General features: G+C 36.0%; 1 protein-coding gene and 1 long non-coding RNA gene across 6 annotated transcripts in view; one reads left to right on the forward strand and one right to left on the reverse strand.

Moving 5' to 3' along the window:
- The window catches only part of LOC138181190 (histone lysine demethylase PHF8), a 32,003-nt gene that overhangs the window by 5,545 nt on the left and 1,856 nt on the right, over positions 1–24,602 (reverse strand). Inside the window, exons 6-14 of one of the 5 annotated variants that reach the window (XM_069115850.1) lie at positions 24,386–24,587; positions 23,534–24,303; positions 23,423–23,470; positions 22,988–23,196; positions 22,698–22,900; positions 22,419–22,466; positions 21,932–22,115; positions 20,151–21,823; positions 16,611–17,675 (exon numbers count right to left, since the gene is read on the reverse strand). In XM_069115850.1, the coding sequence (XP_068971951.1) occupies positions 21,744–21,823; positions 21,932–22,115; positions 22,419–22,466; positions 22,698–22,900; positions 22,988–23,196; positions 23,423–23,470; positions 23,534–24,303; positions 24,386–24,587 (1,744 nt within the window). In that variant the 3' untranslated portion in view covers positions 16,611–17,675; positions 20,151–21,743. Of the gene's footprint in view, positions 1–16,610; positions 17,676–20,150; positions 21,824–21,931; positions 22,116–22,418; positions 22,467–22,697; positions 22,901–22,987; positions 23,197–23,422; positions 23,471–23,533; positions 24,304–24,385; positions 24,588–24,602 lie in introns of those variants that run through there. The other 4 variants (XM_069115853.1, XM_069115852.1, XM_069115849.1 and 1 more) reach the window with 4 other exon arrangements.
- LOC138181198 (uncharacterized) lies at positions 390–5,766 on the forward strand. The gene is made up of 3 exons (XR_011173464.1): positions 390–599; positions 945–3,079; positions 4,050–5,766. It is a non-coding gene; the product is annotated as an uncharacterized LOC138181198 (long non-coding RNA).

Here is a 24,602-nt window from a genome sequence, read left to right on the forward strand (position 1 = left end):
AAAAGGAACGTGTCAACTCACGAAATAAAATTGATCACTTCTACATATTTTTCTCCTTTTCATCTAGCTAACCGTAATTAACTGAATAAATTTCGTTATACAGAATTGTTTATTGAATCGTTCTCCCATCGATTATTTAAAAAATGTACGCGTGACACGATACGAATCACTCTACGCTTAATTCGATTACGAGTATTCCAAACTCTCAAAAGGCAAAAAAATCGCTAAGAACGTTGGTGCTTCCATCTTTTGAGGAGATAACGTAACAAAATGTACAAGTCGCTAACAGTGTTGATAGTAGGCAATAGCGGTAGTGGTCGATAATGCGAATACTAAACATCTGTTGGTAATGTAAAACTTTCGGTATACGAAACAAAAGGACACGTTTATGCAATAAAAGACGAATGTCTCAATTATGGATCAACGAGCCAAATCCAGTCAGTTCAACTGGTCCAAGCAGCAGCGTATGTTACGCGTAACGGAATTTGTGTGGCGAGAACAGCGATTCGTTTACTTAAAATTTGAAGTGATCACGGGATACAGCGACGTGGCGTGTGCATCGGCACGTATACCGAAATGTGTGCTGGTCTATGTAACAGGTAAAGCGTGCGTCGAGTCGCGTCTCACGTCCTATAGCGTCCAGATGAGCGAAGGCCTACGTGATATGTAGATACCATGAGATGATGCAACATCGTTTCGATTTATGTATTCATCATTGTTTCTGCTTTTCCGTAAAACCAAATTAACTCGGTTAAAATCAGAGAATTCACACATTTTCTTCTATCTGTTTAGTCGATGAATAAGAATAAAAATCGCTTTATTCTTTTGAACGAACAGTGTAGGGTTTGATTCGGATTGAATTTATTTTGAAACATCTAACGTGGAAAAATTTATTGCGACTCGTTCGCCGATAACGTCTAATCACGATAATTCTGATTTACCAGGGCTGATTTGCAAGGAAGGAACAAAATAATAAAGCGCAATTGCGCCAGCCCTCGATTATTTCATTGCACGTTGACGTCAAGTTATACAGCGACCAATCATCGAGCTCGCGCATCGACGAGCCCCCAGTGAAGATCGACGAACACGCGTACAATTTCCTCACGATTTTAATGATCAAGTCTCATAGAAGCTCGATATTTGACCTTCCCTCTTTCAATGACACGCTAGTTAGTCAAATAATATTCATTGTTTCAAGTATCTTTTTATATTATATCGTTTGCTAATTTGTCGACCGTTTCCGGATCGATCGGTAACTTTCTTTTTGAAAATCGAATTCGTGAATCCATAAGTGGACTGCGGATTCATATTTTCGATGCAAATTCATATTTTTATATATACAAATGAAAAAGTGGTATCTAGATAGAGATTTATATTCCATTCCTTATATATTATAAAGATGTAATATATTATATTTTTATACATATGCGTAAATGTAAAATAAAATTAACAACGGCTTATAATATTTATTTATAAAACCAGATGTATATCGCTAGAAGCATTCTTCGAACGTGCGTCTTATTTAACGATTTCACAAAGAAACTTTATATTAAATTTACGTATACTTTTACGATATTTTATATATTTTCCTGTATTATGAATAATTTCTGTATTTCTATACATTTCGACTTCCTATAAATGTATAAGTATACGTTAGTTTACCGATAACTCGCAAAATCGTTAACTCATCTAATGAAAACAAATGTAATCAATTTGTTTTTCCAATTAAGTTTTTATCATTGTCTATAAGGAGAAAGTTGCATTTAAATAATGATCAAAAAAGATGAGAGTAAGCCGGAATTTAGGCCAGTGACAAAACGAAACGAAGGTACAGCTGCCAACTTTTACTCGAATCTCATCTTCTCGGTCGAGGTTCTTCTCTACTACCTACGCGACTATCCGACATTCGACCCATGACGTTGCAACGTGACGTTCTTCCCGCGCTTCTTGCGTGTTTCATGCAACATATTCGAATTATTGCTGTTTCACGGTTTTGAAATTTTGAAGCTTATCGCTCATTTCTCAGGATTTTACAATCTCGAAAGATCATACTAATACTGTTGCGATAAACAGCGGATTGAAAATCACATCAATATAAGTCATGATTCTGAAAATGTACATCTAGTCGCATATTTCAACTTTCAAAAGAGTCGTTCTTTTTGTTTCATAATTAATTAAATATTATAATCAGAATGCGAATGTTTATGCATTTATGGAAAATTAAAATATACAAAAATGTACAAAATAATATAACAGGACTTTTAAGATGCGTAAATTCAATCAGCAGTAGCTTATTTAATTAGGTACTGAAACTAAAACTTCATTGAACCAACTTCATATAACCGCAATTCAACAAAAAGGCTCTCCCGTAGTCTACGAAATTAAAGTCTTCTAATTTTCTAACCAGACAATCTCCGTAGTAACAGTAGCTTGCCAATTTCTTGGTTTTTTTTTTTTAACTTCTACGAAGATTTCTTCCTCAATACTATCGACTATACGAATTGAAGTTGCCGCGACTGAAATTGCATCGTCAGTTAGCACACATCTCATCGTACGAGATTGTACAAAGTCTCCTAGCGCTTCTCATTACGTCACAAGAGTTAAAATAACCTGCTCATTGGTAGTAGACGATCGAACATTCGTCACGACCATGGTATCGCTCAAATAAAACCACCATCGAAACACGCGAGAACAGTAAATCCTGCAGACACTCGATAGTATGACCTTTTGAACTTGGCATCGATACTCCAATCATCGTGATACGTATACATACTTACACATGTGTAAAAACAATGCATGAATCGAATAGTGCAAGATTAGAATAAGAAAAGTTCGAAGATCTCCAAAAGGATTAGGACATATTTAGATTCTTTGTATAACTACGTCAAATCTTAGAGGAGAGTCGTAGTTGTTAATTAAAGATGCAAAAGCACAAATGAAAAGAAGGAAGGAGAAGGTGGAGGAATGAGAGTCGCTGAGGATCGAGCCCCCTTGGTTGAACCAATCGCGAGACGCCTCGAAACCAACGCCTACCAATTCGACCAATCGGAGATTAAGACTTCCGAAGGCACGACCGCGCGTATGTATCCGCTTTCTCTGGTCGTAGAGGGTCACAAACATCGTTGATGATTGACGGAGCAACGCGTGACCGAATTAATTTTACGATCGTTCCTATCATTTTGATTTATATTGGTACAACATAAATGCATTCTATCACGTGATGTATGCGCTTGCTTTGGTCAATTAATTCGTCTGCTGTCATAATTGAACACGTTGAAAATGAGAAGCTGTAAATCTTTCCCATACGATAGTTCACTATACTACAATATGAAATCTAATAATACCATTAGGTCGACCCTCTAACTTACTTTGAAATCAATTCTGGCAACTTCTCAATTGTGACATTGCCATACCATTGCCATACTAACATTACTTAAGATAATTTTCATTGAATCATTAAGCGGATATTGTTTGGACGGTCTCGTTAATTTCATCGCAAAAAAATTGTAATTTGTAAAGAAAATAGCATTCCGACACGTCCCTACGTTCATCGAAAGAGTATCGTTTTTCTTCTTTTTTTTTTTTCTTGTTTTTGTTTTTTATTATCTATTCGATAAGTTGCAAGACTGCCGAAACGTTCCAATGTGATCATGTCAGTAAACACTAGCGTAAAATGCGAAATACCAAATTCAAGGTTATTTTTCCTTCTTATTTTCTGTGCAAAAGTTGTACAACATGTACGAGTATGTGCGTGTTAGCACCGATTGGTCTAACAACTATAATCACGTGTAAAATGTTCTTTGTCTGAACACTTGCATATACGTATAAAAATTCAATCTTTCGATTCAATCTACACTCAAACTTGCAAAAATTTACGTTCTATTAAAGATAAGAAAAACGCATTATGTAAGACGTTCTAAAAAAAAATAGAATTTCCGTCCAATAGGAATCGAGTTAGCGGTGGCGAACGTCAGAACACGTGTTTTTGAATGATATCGAGAAACGGTCGAAACGCGATAGATCGGTAAAATTGTGTTTCTTTTGAACAGGAGGCAAACGTACCTTTGTCCACACTATCGGCGAACCAGATGGAAGAAAGAGGAAAAATTAGCACGTAACAAACCCACTCACACCCCCGGTTAACCACTCTTAAGATCGGAGCAAACGAATCGCACAATCTTGAAAGCGAAAACACACGCGATACAAATAGTTATCAAGGAAATGCTACAGATATTAAACACGCAGTAGATACCGTTGATGACGAAATCAAATTAATCGATTCGTTACAGAAAAAAGTATTCACTATTCACTGTTCCGCGTTGCGTATGTGACTGACCGAGAGTATCCAAGTGAACCTCCACCGTTCAGACTCAGACGCTCTTTCGCTCTCGTCCCCTCTTTCTCCTTTCCTGTCCGTCTCCCTCTTTCAGTCTCTCTCGCTTCATCCCACCCGCTCCTTCTTTCTTTGACGTTCATTCGTTTTATCGCCCTTACTGATTGTCAGTCTTTCTTCCCCCTCTCTTTTTTTACATTTGCCAAATCCTCGTTCTCTTGATAAAGAGGTAGGCATGTCCATCATGTATCTACAGTGTCTCAGAAAAAGTAATCAAATTTTTTTTTTCTATAAATTATAATAACAGCATTGCGTAGATTTAAAGAGATGGCAGAGTAATGAAGTCAATATCAAAGGGAAACAAATGAAACATTATCTGGAAGAACTTTCTTTTTTTAATCTTTCCACTTACGTTCAAACTCGGTCTACACTCATGGACAACCCGGTATGAACTGGTTTGCATCGACGTGTATGTGTGCATCGTGGCGTCTAGCCAGACATCGAGTTTACGCGAGGATCAGCGAAAACAGCCGAAGGCGAACCACGTGCCCACGATGCGAATCATTCACTAATTTTATCTCGATCATAAACGAGCAAAATTTTTGTTTTTATCGTTATAGATTTATTTACTAATTCGGTTAATATATTATGGGGAAAAAGTTTATGAAATACTATTGAAATTATTTCAGTCATTTCTATCCACATACTGTACATACAGATATTTTTCCATTATGCGAACAGTAATTGCGAGAATGTAATCTATACGAATTTTTTTCTTGTGACCTCTCTCCAACTTTTTGCACGATAGATTAGACAGATTCGCCAGACAGGGAGAATACAAAGTCGTTCTCAATATCATTTAATTTTTTTTTTGTCGTAATAAGATAATTTTTTAAAAGCTCGCATCCCATCCATAGTTTGATCTTTGCAAATAGATTTTAAATGTACGAGGGCTACCGAATCGATACGAAAGGAACCGAAGATACCACGTGTCGTTTGAACACGTTACCACCGCGTACATTTACAACGCAAGTGCCCTCTCTTTGATCGCAATAATTGATGCTGCATAACGACACGCCGAATTAATCTGAGAGTTTTTTAAAGAATGGATTTTGTGTCGATAATTTATCTTATCTTGGTAGTTACACAAATCATATAGTAACTCATTTTAATAACTCAACTCGACAACGATAACAATCGATCCTCTCCTGTTAGAGAAACGCGTGACTCCGAAAATCGATTCACTTAATTGCAATGTTATCTTTGAATTGGCAATAAAATGAATCGTATAAGCAGAACAACGGTATTTGTAAAATCGCACAAACATAAAAAAAAAAGAAAAAAGAATAATAAATATTTACAACAATCCGCCTTTTTACGAATATTTATTTTGATTGAAAAGAACGGTTACTTGTTTTTCGATAGATGATGAAAGATATTATATACATACCGTTCGAAATGACCTCAGACTCTTTTTTGATGCGTCCTTAACCTCGACACTATTTCGTCGAAGAAAAATTCCTTGCAGAAATCGAGGTGCAATAAGCAGAATAAACATTAACTTTGAGTCACTTGAATGATTCTCATCGGTAATGTATTTCGTTCCAAGTTATTTGCACTATGTAATTTTAGATCGTAAACATGTGGCAAGAAAGTATCGCGTGCACGCTAAACATCACACTCTTCCAATACACGTGACTTTTTGCCTATGACAGTGTTGAATATCTCTTGTCAGCAAGCTAATGTCGTTAGAGGTTAGGTACCAGTTCTATGTTTCACGATTATTCCTAACACGATTGTATGGATTAAATAATCAGCCGAAGGAAACAAACATGAAATAACGCACGCACGATGATAATGATGTCGCGTTTAAACGAGAAAAAATTTGCTATTCGAAGGATTAAAATAATGGAAACGATATGAGCACACCACGGCGAATCTTATACGGCACTGGCAACGAAGGAGCATAACCTTCGAGAGATACGAACGCTCCGGCGTCCAATTGCTCACTGACGCACTGGCGTGAATCGGGAGAACTTTTATAGAGTTACCCCTCGTATCGATATGTTTCGCCGGTAAAAATTATGTATCTGCTGTAATCTATTATAGTGAACTCTTCTCTGATACTCCCCTCAACGTTTCGTTTTCTAGAATCTATTACTTACATACTGAGTCCCTTTGCACATTCATTTATTAACAAATAATATTAGTGAATTGATAAATTACAAATTATAGGTTCTAGACTTCTCCACAATTTTACAATTTTACGTCAAATGGGATATCCAGATATCTTTGACTTATAAAATTTACTTGTAAAAAATGTCGTCTGTTTTATCATCAAACTTGTTATTATGATGCAAGAGAATTTATTAGTAATAATAACTTGTAACTCGTGACTCGTAGAGTTTCATTTTAATGATATTAGTTCAATTATGCAAGAAGTAACTTATAGGTATTCTTTGAGAAATTTTCTCCTTTTTGTTAATTAAAATTAAATTATATATGCCAAGATTAAAGAAAGCAGTACAAAAGCTTATTCCATTTATACAGAAAATTTGTGGCAATTTGTAGTGGTATTTTATATAGGTTATATTTTATTAAATTATATCATTTAGCGTAATTAGCGAGCCATCATTTCAAGTCGCCTCCTGTCCCTATAACGCAACAAATCAAAAACATTCAACAATAATAATTTCAATTAACCTCGGATCTCCTAATTGTCATTGTTCAATTGATTTTGTCTGGTGGGCCGAGAAGAATAAATTGGCACATAAAGAATAGTAGACTTAAACGACAGATTTTTAACGTCAGTGATTCTGCGTGACCGTGTGGTCGGCTGATTTTCCTAATGTCACGCGATTACGATTTCGTCACGTGATCTAAATTCGCGCGCATCAAGTAGTCTGCTTTGTCGATACATTCGATTTGGCTTGCTTATATGTCATTTCATCTTCCATTAACGATCCAGTGAATAATAACAAAATAATAGCGAGTGTTTAACGACGAATTAACGAAATTATTTTCCAACGTTAGATACAATTCGAATGTATGTAAAAGTTGCTCGAGAAGGTAATCGTGTCGCGAGTCAAAGCGAGCCGTGATGTGATAGTCGTTGCACGGTTGTACAGCAAGTGATTCAAAGTCACTCTATAACCGTCCGTATTTATATTTTTCTGGTAAAGTCATCGAGTCTACACGTGCTTGAAATTATCGTGAATGTTTGTAGCAATGTTTTTAGCGGCCGACATGAAATTTTTCCACGATTAAACGATTCGATCAATTGGTCAGGTCAATAAGAGTGGAGGATTACTCGGGTCTCCAAGTACGTTGACACAATGTCCAGAGTTCTTTGCGCATATGTGTTTGTGCGTGTATGCGTGACCATATACATATGTATACCCGTATACGTAATACATACTGAAATGTGATTTACTAGCTCTGGCGTTCAATTAATTTGAATGCCGTAATAAGGCACTTACGTGCATTGAACCTTGGACTACGAGATAAAGTTATTCTCGTAAGTCCACTATCCATCAGCCTTTGGGTAATTAATTTGCCTTGAGGAGTCTGATTGGACGAAATGTATAGAGAATGTATCGGCTCCGGGGGAACGATAAATAGGGAGAAAAAAAAATTACTGAAACGCAAACAAATCTTTGAATATTCGAATTATATAAAACCCGTGAGAACCCAGACACGGAAGATTATCTCGGTCGTTAAATGTTTAACCGTTTTATTCTTGTAGTGAGAAGAGAGAAGAGAGAGGGTACGATCACACGAATCGAACGGGAGATTAGGTTGGTTCGATAAAATGCGCAACTAACAAATTTGCACACCTATCAATTACGATTTGTCTTCACAGACGACTTACCGGGTACCGAGTTGATATCGATCGAGTTTATCACCAATTGATCCACGATGACGACGCAGTTGGTAGCCTTGATGGGTGCGCTGCCCGCTGCAACTCAGGCAACGGCGAGCTCCTTGCCAAACAACCAGCATCACTAGACAATCAAACGAACGACCCTCAGCTTCTTTATCTCAACTTTCCAATCAACTTTGCGCTACACATATAAAATATGCGTACACGTACGCAAGCGCGGTAATGCGAAAAGATAGCAGCTCGGAATCGGAAGATCGTATTACGAAATGAGAAATAATATATCATTTCTTTTTTTGTTTCTATAGATTAAATTATGCAGTGGCATATTAAATCAGAGTATTTCATACGCTGAACAATTATCAAGCAATTTGTGGTTCCACTCGAATTAATTGGACAAACTCCAACGTAACCTTGTATTAAAATGTTCCATTATTCGATATTTATTCGAGATATTGGTTTTTAACTGTGTGGAAAAATTTCTTTGGAAATTTTATTACACGACTTTTTCATTTTTCATACAATTTCATGTTGATTTGCAATTTTATTGATTAGATATGCTGCCATCAACATTCAAAATTATAGCGCGAATTTTAAATTGAAGTTTAATATTCACATTATTTCACTATTCAGTTCTTAATGGGTTAAATAACGTATTACACATCATATATGTATTTAATGTACTTTTCCTACTACATACAGTCGTCAAACCTTACGTGGTCCCATACCTGGCGATTTTTATATACTGTTAGATGATACTCTTTCCGTTTTCTGGCGTTCGGAAAGTCTAACTATTGTATTCGTCAAAACTCTGAATTCGTCATTTAAAACTGGAAAAGTCAGCGACCAGATCGTGAGACTCAAGCTCAAGGGCCTCTACTCCATAAAGTATCCCCTTCCTGACCAACTGAACTTTCACTTAAGACCTAAAACAACCATTCCCACTCTCACAATAGATTTTTCCACCGAGTTACCGTGACCGTTGCCAACCACCATGAGATTGTTTCCGAATCCGCATATTCGAAATTCGTCCAAGTCTGTACTCGTGTCCATCTCCTAACCAATAATTATTTTCTCCTCTGCTGCTCGCGACGATATATTCTTAGAATTTGTAATCGATACTCTAAAACAATTATCCAATTATTTCTTATCATTTCTTAATTTTATCATTGGTTATTCACACAAATTCTTGCTCGCGCAATTATTATCCATGTTGCAACATGGTCTGCCCGAATCTATAAGAAACAACATATGTATTGTCGTCTCAGTTCATTTAGGTTCAAGTTTGTTTAATCACAATTATAGCTATTACCGTAAACGATATAACGCAATGGTTCTTTTATCCATCACCGATAAGAAATGCGAAGATACGCGAAATATATGTTATGTGGCGTTTGTATGATGCTGGGAACGCATTGTTGTTACTAACAATACATTTTCACTAAGATATAATAAGTAGAGAAGCAAAATTTTTGATAAACTTTACAAGCGACAAGTTACATGACTATCCCATCAGCTAATGTGTAACAAAGAAATCTATAACGGAAGCTACAATTCGTAACTTGTCAATCTATTATTATCGAAATTATTAGTCGATAAATTATTGTGCGATAAGTTCCTGATGAGATCAGGTAAATACAATTCTATTGCATACACGACAGGCTTATGTATTTAAGTTCTACTTGTGAGCCGTTCGCGAGCTCCAGGGAGAGATAGTGAGATTATAATACCTTTAATGCAACGTTATATAAACAAGTAAAATAATACAATTAATAAATAATTGTCGAATAGTCATACTTGCTTAGGATAGAATTAAGAAAATTTGTCAATTATCGATATACGTATCACGTAGGTTGTAAGATTCTTAAATAGAACGTAGATGTAAATGTAAACGAAGATGTAATCGCGAGTGACCGAAAGCCGAATGTCATGAATAAAATAAATATACTAATAATATACAGGGTGGTTGGTAACTGGTGGTACAAGCGGAAAGGAGGTGATTCTACGCGAAAAAAGAAGACGAAAATATAGAATACAAATTTTTTTTTTAATTTTTCCATCGAGACAACGATCTGCAGTTAGATCCGTTATAACGTACCGCGCGCGTACCGAGCGAAAATTCAAAGTCGATTTTCTCGAAAACAAAGCCTCAAACGAAAAATTTTTATTCTATATTTTCGACTTCTTTTTTCGCGTAGAATCACCCCCTTTCCGCTTGTACCACCAGTTACCAACCACCCTGTATATATTATGGTACATAGGATGAGAAGTTTACCACAATATTCTCAAACGTATACCATTACAGATGTTGCAAATTAATTTATAAAATTTCCTTTCTTGTAGACGTTCCTCCACTTTTGGCTTTGCTCACACCAGTAACTTTTTCCATTCGTTATTACTGGTCAATCTGAATTTTCTTTCCATTCTTTAACACCAATCAGTCTGAGATTTGGCTGTTTTGCAGCTACGTACTAATATTTTAAACAAACGATAAAAATATTAATATACTCATTCATTGCCGCTTATATAAGACTACGTAGACTGTAGACGCTTGATTTTATTAACAGACTGTAATTTACTTGTAAAATTAAAGCGGAAAGATTCGGGACAACGTTGATCTCTATTAGAGTTATCGTAGAATATCATGGCACGATAAATATCTCTAACGAATTAACAAAAATTAGTATTAGTAAATGTCAAATATTTTGGAGTAGCTTCGTTGAGTAGCTTTTGTAAAAGAAGCTATTGTTATTCTGAGCACATTTAACAGATAAGTTGTACAAGTTTCCTTAGAATCGATAGCGAGGCTAACAAATATACGATAAGTCTCTCTGTTAATCGGTTTCAATCACGATAGCCTCGCTATCAATTTCAAAATGGCTTGTTCAACTTATCTGTTAAGTATTTCATTTTAATATAGTATTGATAAGATTTTTAAATAAACAATTTAAATTCCATATAATAGATCTATATCTGTATATTCTACAGAAAGGCAGTAAGTATCGTCTTTGATTATCAGTTTGCATAAATCAAAACATTTATTACTATAGCAAATTAACGAAAACGTAACATTACAATAAAAATATAAGAATTAATAAATTGTAGGATATCGTAATAGAAAAGCAGTTGTTTGTGTCAACGACGATGACTGTACAAATGTGGCGATTATTGTCCATATAGAGAGTCGATTTGCTATCCTGATTGTGTGTCAAGCAAAACGAAAATTTAACCCATTAAGAACCAAGGAGTAAAATGAATGCATAAAATTTACGTAAACCTATATTACTGAAAAACTTAAATAAATGACTTACATATTACCTAGTTCGTTAAACTACAAAAAGGGTATATTAAAATAATAAACGAGGTCAGAGAGATTCTATGTGCAGGAAAATAATTGAAACGAGTTCAAGACAATCGCGTTTACAGTACGTTCTGTATATTAGAACTTTACGTTTTCTTGCATGTGACAATAAGATGAATAATAAATCAAAATAAGATGAAAATGAGGAGTAACAAAGTTGCGTTGGAAGCTGCAGTTTTTAGAAAATCAAGTTTGGAAACTTGTCAAGTATACGTATGGGAAATGAAAAACAAAGGAGGATGTTAGAAAATGGCCATTTTTGGACTTCCTTGGGCACGGAAAATTTTAGAAAATTCAAGAAACTAATCCATGCGTTACACTTAATCTTCACCTTTTCTAGGAAATGATTTTTTCGTAATTCTTCTGGTAAATCAATTGAAGCTTGGAATCGAGCCAGTCCAGAGTATCACAGGATCGTTGTTACGTTCATCAACTTTGCACCCGCATGCCTGTGCTACAATGTCTTCCAATCCGGTTTTATCTTTGTCAATTAATAGGTAAACAAAGTATTTTTAATTATTCGACTGCCTTATTCCAATGCAATTATTCGGTTCTATTTCAATTTGATATTTTTGATAGTGAATGGAATCGAATGCTAATTGCAATCTGCAATTCAAAGTCGAACATCGAAACTGACAGATGCAATGGGGAAAGGTCTTATCTGTTTACGTCTTCGAGCTAGTATCTGAGAGTGACTCTGACTGATTTTTCGCACTTCATAATTACTTCAAAGTGTTTACATTAATTCTGTTTTTAGACTGAGCGCAATTCGTTCCTGACATACAAAACATATATATGCGGATACAAAGTCAGCGAGCGTATCGTTCATCATTGTTCTCACGTAGCAACTATCTAGTGGTATTACAGCAGAATTTCTGAGATATTACGATGTCGATATAGACGAAAAATTATCCTATAAGTGAACAAGAATATGAAGAAAATGAAGATTAAGTGTAACACACGAGTAAGTTTGCCACTTTTTCATCTTCGCACTCATTTTTTTTTTAACTTTCCTATCGCATTTCGGATAAATGGTAATAACACGCATTGTTCGTCGAAAGATGCTCTTAAATGTCCTGTAAGAATTTATCGTTCGCAAGGAGGTCTAAAAGTGGCCATTTTTCAACATCCTTCTTTTCCCTGACATCCAAGTCCCTGACAGTCGTGGCTGAACGTGTTCAAACTCTATTCTTTGGAAAATGTGACCTTAAACAGAAGAATTTTATTTTATATTACGGGCTTATATTCGCTCGTAGAATATGTAACTTCTTACAGATTGTCTACTCCTGTCTAATTGGAAATTAGCCAAATTCGTGTAGACTTAAGTTTCCAAACTTTATTTTCGTTTGTGTGTGCAATTCTGCTTTGTTTCATTTTTGTCTCATTTGGTGTCATAGAATATTTCAATGGTATCACGCAATTGTCTGCTAAACTATTTATTACAGAAAAAAATATCTCAAGTAATACGTACTTTGTTTGGAGGAGGGCATCTCATGGATGACCAATAGATCTGTCAAGGAGTTCGAGACTTCAATTTGTTTTTATAAATTGTATATGTTTTCATTTAGCTAGGTTTAGTTAGGCCCATTTCGAGGCGAATTCAAATTTTCTTTTCTTGAGAAATTCAAGATGATTCCGTTCTTCGTAGCACTTCGTCGATACAGTTGCATTGTTATTTCTCTTTACAAACAACAATTTTCCAGAACATTCTTAGTTCCTGTTACAATCTCGTGGAATCGGTATTAAGAATCAATATTATTGTGTCTGGCAGTGCGTGTTTCTTGTATCGGTATCAATTCAGTTTACGATGGCTCATTTCGTTCGGAATTACATTTCAAGTAATTTCATTAAGTATGTAATGAACCATCGTAAATTGATTTGATACCTTCGATTTGAGCCACGGATGGCCCACGCTGAACTTCTCGTTCAGGTCATTTGGATAATTACACATAAGAAGAAACATTATCGCGAAATGTTTCATAATATCATTAATTGGTACATAATTGTCATGTTTAATAGGATTATCATACTGTGAGCCATCGGTGGGTCATGCGGCATGATGATGCGTCTTTGGATCGCACGATGGCGTTGCTAATTTGTTCAAATCGGCCACCGTTTTTCTTTCATTTTATTTGTCATTTCTTATTATTCAGCGAGAGTCTTAACGTAATTCAACTGGGCAGGACATAAGCATAAAAGTGTAGCAACCCATGGCCGTATAGAAAGTTCCAGGGTTGGAGCAAACGACGCGAAACCACTTCCGAAGATAGGGCGTCGTAAAAAAAATCCTGGGACTTACTAAAAAACCTGTGAGCCTTCGAAGAGAAAATTTATTGTCTTATTGCCTACGGGTTTCTCCATCCCCACCTCGGAAGAAAACTTTCTCTTCCGAGCATCTCGGTACCCTATAAAAAGCGAAACGAAGAGAAGCTTGCAATGGTAGTTGATGGTAGTCGCTGGTAGTCGTACGGTTAGTCAGTCAGACAGATAGCCACGGTTAGTTGTATCGAGTTTGTATGAATTCTGTATCAAATCTGCATGGAGCCTGTATCGAGGCGCTATCGAGACAGTAGCAGTTTAGTTCAGTAATCATCAGAACTGTATCGTCATCGCTTGAGCTCGACGTGCGTCACGTTCCGATCTAAAAACGACGCGCACTTGACATCGAAATTAACACTGTTGAAGTGAAACACCGGAGTACTTTAATAACACCCAACATGTGCTCCAGCTCAAATTGGTGACCCCGACGTGATCTGAACGAAAGAGGTGAACGTGTTTGGGCCGCATAAACATCCTACCGTAAATCAAGAGTGTTCATAATGGCAAATGGCAACGATGAAGGGCGCGCAACGAACGCCACGGACAGCACAGACACAATAAGTCAACTTATTCCGCGTGCCTCCACTACGGCCTCAAAGAATAGTGATGTAGCTTGCAAGTGCAGTTCGAGGTGGCGCGCATCACGAGTGACAAATCGAAATTTACCGCCCATGTCGCGAACCTCGACGATCAATAATTAGGTGAAATCGGGGACATAGTGCTAGATCCGCCGGCGACGGGACGATACTAGAAGCTCAAAAGTGAACTCATCAAAAGACGAGAGTGCGGCTGTTGTTCGAAGGTCAAGAAATGGGAGACAGGACACCGTCCCAATTCTATAGGAAGCTGAAGAAGCTGGCCGCCCCATCGATCTCGGACGATCTCGTTCTGACGCTTTGGAAGATCCTTCTTCAGTGAATACGCAACAGGTCCTGGCCGTCATAAGGGAAACAAGTGCGGAAGTCCTGACTACAGTGGCAGACAGGATCCACGAAATACGCCCGGTAGCCGGACAAATAGCAGCGGTCAGCGAGCAATCGAACCGCGCCCTAGACACGGTGCACGACCGGGTAAGTCGATTGGAAGCGCAGATTAGCGCGCTGCTCCTCGACAGTCGTCACCGACCAGGGACACGCACGTGTAACGCCAATTCACATCAGAGACCAGGCCACACACCGCGGACAGGATGGCACCCAGATGTCTGCACATCCTTGGCGCGAACCTTCAATAGTCCTAAGTACCAACCAGGGGTCTTGGAATTTTCATAGTTAAGGTTCTTCGGATCAAGCGAGTATTTCTTGTCTTAGATTTCCTTTACGTTTATTGTCTACCACGTGTTAGCATAGAAAGTTGCTTTTCTTCACATCTGGTATGTTCCGTTAGCAACTTTCTCGCGAGGGCGGCTAAAACCCTTCCTGGTTCACCAACCGTCTTATTACCCAATCGGAGACGGTGTCTACTGCCCTCGCTTCCTTAACCAAAATTGTCATCAACAAATCCGATAGTCCTGTGTCTTTAGACACACCCACCTCTAGCCTTCCTCAGACACAGTATCGTCAGTAAAACTCACTTATTCTGTATCCTCAGAATAGTCAACGTATCTTTACCGGTCTCTACCCTTATAACAGTCGCGTACTTAACGTATCATTGTAACTAAGTCTTACATAACGTGGTTGGAGTGAATTGTGATTTATGTTAATTCAGTGTGTATTACATTGTGCTTGCTGAATTCATAATAAAGTTTAATTAAAACAAAATTAATAGTTGTGTTACGACTCAGCTATTTTATTTCATCAACCAACCCTTAAAATTTACGTGACACTCGCGACGTCGCAGATCGCGTTCGAGAGAAAGACTGCAGCAGCCCGGCATATGCAACTACCACAGAACCTTTCGCGCGAATAAGTGCCGTTTCACCTGTAGCTGGAACCAGGGAAACGCGAACAGTACATACACAGTACATCGAACAATGTACGCAGATGTTCGCAGTGTTGCTGCTCGTCTCCCGAGCACCGTCGTTTGATGGGGCGGCCAGCTTCTTCAGGTTCCTGTATATTGAGGTTATTCGATGTATAAACAGAGAAAACTCGTGAATAAATTGTAAGGCAGAAAATATATTTAAATAGAAGTGTAATTATAACCAAGAATACAATTTGGACTGGTCCAGATCCGCACGCTAGCTGTTACCGAATAACTGAAAACCCCGAAGCCAACGTCGCCTGTCTACTGTTTATGCTCTGACTTCGTCGCAGTCTTTTGTCTACGCGCTGTCGATGGCTTCAGTGCTTGAGAAAACTAAAAAGACCAGATGTAGAGTTTTCTTAGAAGTGGTGACCACTTCAACACTGTAGAACTCAGACGGTGTCCTGTCTCCCGTTTCTTAACCTTCGAACAACAGCCGCACTCCCGTGCCGTCCGAATCGGCCAATCTTTTGATGAGTTCACTTTTAAGCTTCTAGTATCGTCCTGTCGCCGGCGGATCCTAGCACTATATCCTCGACTTGATATAAATATTGATCACCGAGGTTCGCGACGAGGGCGGTAAATTTCCTTTTGTCATTTGTGATGCGCGCCGCCTCGAACTGTGCTTCCAACATGGTAAAGCACATTACTATTCTTTGAGGCTGTAGTGGAGGTACGCGGAGTAGTTGACTTATTGTGTCTGCGCTGTGGCGTTCGTTGCGCGCCCTTCCTCGTTCACCGTTTCCCATTATGAACAGCCTTGATTTACGGTAGGATGTTTATGCGGCCCAAACACGTTCACCTCTTTCGTTCAGATCACGTCGGGGTAACCAATTTGAGGTGGATCGTAACGTGACAGAGGTCGAGCTCAAGCGATGCACACTCCGCATCCAAATAAACATTGTTGAAGATTAACACCGCAGTAACTTCGATAACACCCAACACATCCTCCACCTCAAAAGTATAAAGCGAGTAAAAATTAGATTTACCATTCATCTGGTTCCAAAATATAAATAAAAAGTTTATATAAATTATCCTCAATGATCAACATGGAATTAAGACGAAGATTTTTCGAGCGATATATCTGGAACGTAATGAAATGCAGTAAGAAGAAAGCAAAGCGTCAACTGAATGTTATATAAACAATGTTCAAAAATGTGCTGGCAAACAAGCAAGAGGATATACTGTGAGAATAGTAACATTTTGTGACGACTGTCCGAATAAATCTCACTTTTGTTTACTGTATTTTAGCGCTAAATATCGTTTTATGCAAGAGCAGCTACTCAATACACGTTGTCGTGTTGCAGCACATTAAAATATTTCGGAAATTGTTGATAGTATAATTTTTGTTTTGTCCGGTTATTTCTTTATGGCTCACTGTCATAGCGAGTTGATTCCTTGCATAAACGAAGCGTGCGTTAATGACTGCGGCCGGCTCGCAACAGTTGCTACACGCCTTCTGCTCATTAAATGCGGGCATAACGTATGAAAATCGCTTTTAGACTAAACAAAAGTCTATCACTGACCATTGTATCGTTACAGCTGTTAATATCTTTCCTCGACAGGGTTACCGGAGGGGTTCCTTAAGCGAGGAAAGATTACCCCTACTCCCACTGCCATGCTCAATACAATCAAAAAGATAAACTCGCGTATTGACCGAAAAGTCACATAACAAATAAGATCTTACTGCTGTAGGCAGTGACAGCGGTAGTGGTAGGAAGTTCCTCACTCTCTCTCTTACATACTTCTTCAAACTTTGTTCAAAATGTCCTGTTCCGTGCTGCAGTTCGTGTTGCGCGTTCTACTCGTTTCTGTGGTTGCTGTGAATGTTTCAAAGTTTTTCTGTTGATTTAATTGGAATCTTAATTTAATACGCGAGTACATCCGATCGAAGGGAAGAAAAACTATCCCATACACAACACTAGAATTATTGACATGTTCGCAATTAAAAAAAATTATTGAGCCGATTTAATAATTTCATACTGTTTAGGATTACACGTGTACGTAGCACACAGTGCGCCGAGTGTAAAATCCACGAACTGTCACTGATTTTATATCTCTTTAATTATATCTTACTCAAATAAATGTGTGCATTGTTTTTATATTGCATATCATATATATTATCCTTTTTTTCTTCCTACTAATTATTTTTGTAGTTTTCTAAATGTCAACTCATATTTTATAAACGTTTCCAATGAATGTAATCACGCGAGTAATCCGTGGTACACGTGACCTCAACAGAGAACAACACTCGTCTATAACGTGACTATGCCGCAGTACTCGATGTGTTAATATTGATTTCAAAAGATCTGGTTAAACTTCCTCTTAGAGCACCACTTGTTTTACGATTGTTTCCCAATAATCTGATAGCAATCGCAATCGATTTTATTAATTTATTTAAATATCGATATCTCATCCACCTTACCAATTTCGATGATTTTTAGATATGTTGTTCGTGCCACGATACTGAACAACTTTTTCCTATACATGTAATCGTCACTTAACCTTAGTTCCCACGATATTCGCAAAAAACTAGGTAGCATTATGATCAATTCTAACTATACCCGCCTACTATATATAATACACTATATATACTATAATATTATAGCCGCACCAAATAACGACAACAAATGCTAACGCACACGCTGTCATGAATGTACAATTATAGACAGAATTCACTATAGTACTACCAATAGTTTTTTGTTCTTCGCCAGTAGAATATCTGGGAAACTAAGGTCGAACGAGGGTTATATGTATAGGAAGAAGTTGTACAATGTCGGTTTCTACGCATATTCAAAAATCATCGAAATCAATGAGGTAGTAGTGCTTGTAAATAATTTCCTCAAACTGTAATAACGCGCAACTTTTGAACCAATGAATTGCGACACTGAAAGCCGTTGTAAATATTTCGTTTTATTCATCGATTATTATCAGATTATGTAAAAAAAAAATTAAAAACAAAAGTGGTAGGAAACTTCTGTTTGTAAACAGAAGTAACGATAATGCATATTATTAGTGTGACTTCGAGTTATGTTTACAACTGTATCGATAAAATATTGCGAAGAACGAGATCTTGTTACGTTCAACGAAAGTAGATTTTGAACAGCAGGAAATGACCTTGAAACACCAACACATTTAGGTTAATGAAATTCATCTTGTAGTAGACTACAAACTTGGCTTAATGAAAACATATAGTTCCATACAAGACGTTCCTCACGGAACAAGGTAAGTTTTACTTAAAACATATTTTTCTGTAACGAATAGTTTAGGTTTAGGAAATAATTACGTGCTTCGTTTCAAATGGGACACCCTGTATATAGAAGTAATAAGCAGAAAAATTGAGACATTTTTTAATTTCACGTTTAAGTAAAACCAAAATCTGTTTAATTGAAGAAAGACTTTTGTATAGACATCTACTCTTGTTGAATATCGATTAATTGATATGTTTTCATATCGTACATAGTATCGTAATCTTACTCTGCTTTGAATCGGTCATAAACAGAGTGTAAAGTCCTTAGGCCATATGACATAAAGATGCGTTGCGTATGAAGTCTACTCTTATCTTGCTTATGATTATGTATAATGTACGATATATCGACTATTAATTTATAGTATTATTTTTGTTGATTTATGATTATATAAAATTTTTGTAAGAGAATACGCTTTTTCTTATAATTCGACGCAAGTGATCATCAAAGCGATTTGACAACTCTTTTTGCAATGGTTGAAAAATCACTGTGCTAAATTTACGAAACTATGTAAATAGGTAGTATGAATACTAACCAACTTACTTGATATTTGTTCTCTACGAAACGTTATTTGTTTATGTCTTCATATTATCGTCTAATAATAATTTTGCGTAATACAGTTTCAGAGTTAAATTTTATGCCATTTGAACATGCCAAAAGAAATGAATCCTCGTGATGAATCTATTTTAAGTTCAAAGTAATACTGATATATACAGAAGTATTACTGCAGAGGCGGAAGTCTCCCCATATGTTTGTTAATGATAACTGCTATTTAGGGAATAAACGATTTCATTAACGATACTTAAATAAGACATTACTAGGATAAAATGGAAGGTCTAAAATGGAAAATCTTCAATAATTCTCTTCTTAATTCATATTCGTCTAGTTCACGATAAACGATTAGAAGATTGCATTGCACGTTTTGATTAGCGAAGTGTATCGAACATTAGAATAGAAGTATTTAATTAGATTTCCTGTGTATGGATAAGGCAAGATGTATGTTTTAATCTGACAATGTTTCATTTGGAACGCATGCATTTCACTTACCTTGTGAACGTCAAATACACGCGATAGCGTCTTGAATATTCCACGCGGTCGAAAGGAAACAATTTCACGTCCCAGTCGGTATTATCGCATATTACAATGAATTTCCCTTTTACTATTGATTCACTGGCTCACGATCGTTTCACAATTTGTACGCTATACGTAAGTTCTACACGTATATACATACACTACGTGTTGAAAGCACCATAAATTTTAGAAGAAAATTTTTCGAAGAAAAGACACGAGCAATTGACACTGATTAGAAAACAGATATTGAATACGATTAAATCGTTGAAATACACACTCGCAGATATAATTAGCGACGGACACAGAGAACGAACGGTCGATAGACTTTTTCGCGAAGACACATCAAATCAACGAGAAATTTTACAAAACGGTCAGCATCAATCAAGGTACTACTGAATACTGCTGAGTACAGATAATTACACGCATGCGCTCACACTCCTTTGCACTCTACATTCAGCGGGAAGTATGAAATCCATACATCGTATCTCGCATTTATAAACGTCGCAACGAATGTATAGTATGTATAGTAATTATAAAAGAAATATATTGTATACATTACTGTGAAAATTATATTATCGGTGTTACCTTTCAATTAATAATAATACATACAAATCAGTGATTATAAATGAAAGATTGTGTCACCTTTTAATTAGTGTCATCTTTCAATTAATAATTATACATATAAATCAGTGGTTACAAGTGAGAAATTGTGTCATTGATAATGAAACTGATAATAAATGAAGACAGACAGCTGCAATTTATATGTGTATATGTGTGCAATGTTTGTATTCTTTTGACATATGAGCATGCTCAATTACAAGATATTAATAGATATACAAAAAGGATTACATTAGTTTATAAAAATGAAAATGAATCATACTCTACAACATGTTTAACATTTGTTCAAACGTATAGAGCATAGGTGATTGAATAAATTATTAAATATTATAATATATCAAAGTGAATATAACTTGATATAAACCGAAGATAGAAGTAAGTACAAGACGTAAATGTAACGAAAAGCACATAATCGAGACCAAAAGTTCTAAGTAAATGTATACAGAACACAGTATCGATTATCCCACTGTTTTTCGTTGTCGTGCAGCTATTATGTCATACAAAATTTGTTGCTACTATTATATAGCGAATTGAAAAAGATTTAATATACTACAGCCTCTTTACAATTAGATGGACAATGTTGTTCTTTCGTTAGTTATAAACGAATAATGCTTTAAAATAAAATTGTACATTTAGGAAAAGCTTCAGCAAGTGTTCGCTACAACATAAATAATCTCTTACTGAAGTAGTCAAGTATCAAAACATACAATATATACATATATATGTATATATATCTTAAAATTAAATACTGCGATAATAAATATAAATATCTCGTTAAAAAACGATCGTAATTTTAAAAACTAGATTCTTAAGATAGTTATACTACCTTAATGATTTCAACATATTTACATAGCAATGTACATCTATTACATATGTAGTTTTTGTACACAAATCGAGAGTGTAATGTGATGTATAGTCCGTTACGTTCATGATTTTTTGCTATTTTTTAACCTAGTGCATCATTTTGTGAAGTTTCAAAATTTTTCCTAAGCGTTGCTTCGCCGTTTTCATTCCTTTCTTTGGTTTTCGTTCTGAAAATTAAGTAACAATAGTATAACAATAGTATTTTGATAAGACAGAAAAATGATTTTGATAAAATACCAGAAGAAAAAATGTTCTGAAATAAGGAAATATCTTACCAACTGGAACTGGGGCGGCTAATTTCGCTTTAACATCCTTGAGCCTATTAGGACTCGTTAATATCGAACCGAATCCGATGCTTGTTTTTGCGCTATTTTCCGAAGATGTGGTCGATGTACCAGTTGCTGAAGTTACAGATGAATTCTTTTGCTTCTTTTTATTATACGTCCGCTTAGTTGTGCTCTATTGTGTTATACGAATTAAAGGTAAATAATTAGTTTCACCTTAAACACCGTTCACCGAAATAGAAAGTAATATAATCAGAAATATAATTTATAAAAGTATATCATAAGTATATTATAAAAGAAGTATAATTTGCAATCAAATATTCAATAAAATCAATAGTAATATTTGTGTACCATAGAGTTATATGTATGTATATACATCAAATATATAACATATTACTTTTGCTGATATTATGATATCGTATTCAAGATACATGCAACACATGTTATGAAACGAAGAGTGAAACCGTAATATGCCTACCAATTTCTTCTTGGAGCCCTTATCCATGTTGTTATCCAGATAATCGTCCTATGCGATATGAGTATGCAAGAAAGAAATAATCATGGAAATACAAATGAATGTAAACATAGGATCACACATAGAATGATAAATGAGTTAATTTGTGTTATAAAGAGGAACCTATATTATCTATCGAGTTAAGAATTTATTTGATTATTAATTAACGTGACAATCAGTATAATAATGAGAATAACAATAACAAAAACATCAACAAAAAGATAAAAGCAAATTTGTACATACCGATTGTTTTGCACGTTTCGCTGCTGCTGCTTCGAGCCCTTTTTCGACAGATGTTTTCTTGACACCTTCTCGAGCTGGACGATTCGTTTTTGGCAAGAGAGGTCCTACTCTGGCTTTTGGATTCCATGCCTCGTCTATCTGACTTTTCGCTTTAGGTTTAAAAATAAAATCTTCATCGTCTGAAGCGTCTAGAGTCGGGTAAACTATATCGAAAATATATACATGATAATGTTAATTATCAATGCAAATGCATTCGCATGAAGAAGTCATCTTTTTATAATTTCACGTACTAAAATCATCGTCCTGATGAACTTTATCGATATTTTCTATAGACTGATCGTCATCCTCGCTAGTTTGAACTTTCGTGATTTTTGTAGATTTCGATGTACTATTTGACGTAGTTGAATAACATTGTTCACTGAAGGATAGCATCCCGGCAATTGCTTCCCGAGTCGAAGGAGATGCCCTACCAGAACTGGTTGTTTTCAATTTATAAATACTAGGACACCAAAAACGTAAAACATAACAATGCTACACTATTAAAAAGTAATACACTCACGCGCAAGTGCGCACATTTACATATTCACGCGCGCATATATACACTTCTGTTTGTTCTCTTAATAAAAAAAAAAGAAAAGGAAAGAACAGATGAAATAATAAAGTAATGTTAAACATGCGTTTTCAAATAAATTCCTCAAGCATGCTAACTTTTCATTTTATCTTACCCAGTAGGTGGTGGCATAGGTTGACTATATTGTGATATCATTGATGTCCTATAATTAGCAGACGTTATAATGCATGAAAATGCTTCAATTTGTTGAACAATTAATACGTACGTTACATCCAATCTTTGAGTCCCGTTTCCTAAGGTATAAGCCGAAGCTTTTAATAATTCTTCGATTCCATTTTTTGGTGCATCATTTAAAACATCAACATCTCCATCGTAATCGCGTTTTAAACGCTTTTGCGTATTAGTTTTGGGTGCTCTCTTTTGTTTTGGCGATTCGTCAATAGTAAATCGACCATAATCGCTTTCATTGCTGCCGTCGTGAAAATCGTATATGGAAGTTTGTTTCCAAGTTAATTCTTTCGATGTCCCAAGGGGATGGTCAGAGTGTAAATTATTATACGTATTTATGTCATCATGTGTACTCCTGACCACCTCATTATTGCCGAGCTTAAATCTAATTACGGTTGGACTTTGTTTACCCGGTTTTGACGATCTTCTATTATTAACAGGGGAAACATTTTTCTCTTCCAATGTTGAACTTTGAGTTTTGGCATAGGGATACATGATGGGTTTCGGTAATGTGAGTTTTAAGGGTGGTCTACCGGATGACGGTGACTCTACGATCGTAGAATTCGCTTTACTCGTCTCTTTTAACGTTGCTTTGAACGGATTATCAGGCATTCTATCGGCAACATCATAATCTACAAAATCTTTATTCAATGGTTTCTTTTTCTTGCGTTTACTCTCTCGCTCTGGTTTCGGGGGATTTAAAGATATTAAGTATCGTTCAGCATGTCGAATTTCCTTACTGAAATCTTTTAATAATTTTTGACTATTTATTGTTTCTGGTATTTGACCTCTACTGGTCATATTATACTAAAATAGAAGCAATTCAGAAATATTAATGAGATACATAATCTACGATAAAATAATTTTACCATAGAAAAAATGAACTCACGTCCTTATCTGTGTTCCACTGTTTTAGAATACTGAGTAATGCTTTAACACCCTGTAAAAGATACGCTGGACATTTCTTTCCTTCATTATTTAATTCTTTCAATTCTTTCAGCAATTTCTTTGCTGCAAACCAATTGATTGTCTCAAAACCAGGATATTGAAATTTGGCAGGAGTCTTCATTTTTTTTTCTAATTCGTATATTCTATAAAGTTTGGAG

This window comes from Bombus flavifrons, chromosome 6 (genome assembly GCF_040668555.2).
Source record: "Bombus flavifrons isolate JBK064 chromosome 6, iyBomFlav1_principal, whole genome shotgun sequence".
NCBI lineage: Eukaryota > Metazoa > Arthropoda > Insecta > Hymenoptera > Apidae > Bombus > Bombus flavifrons.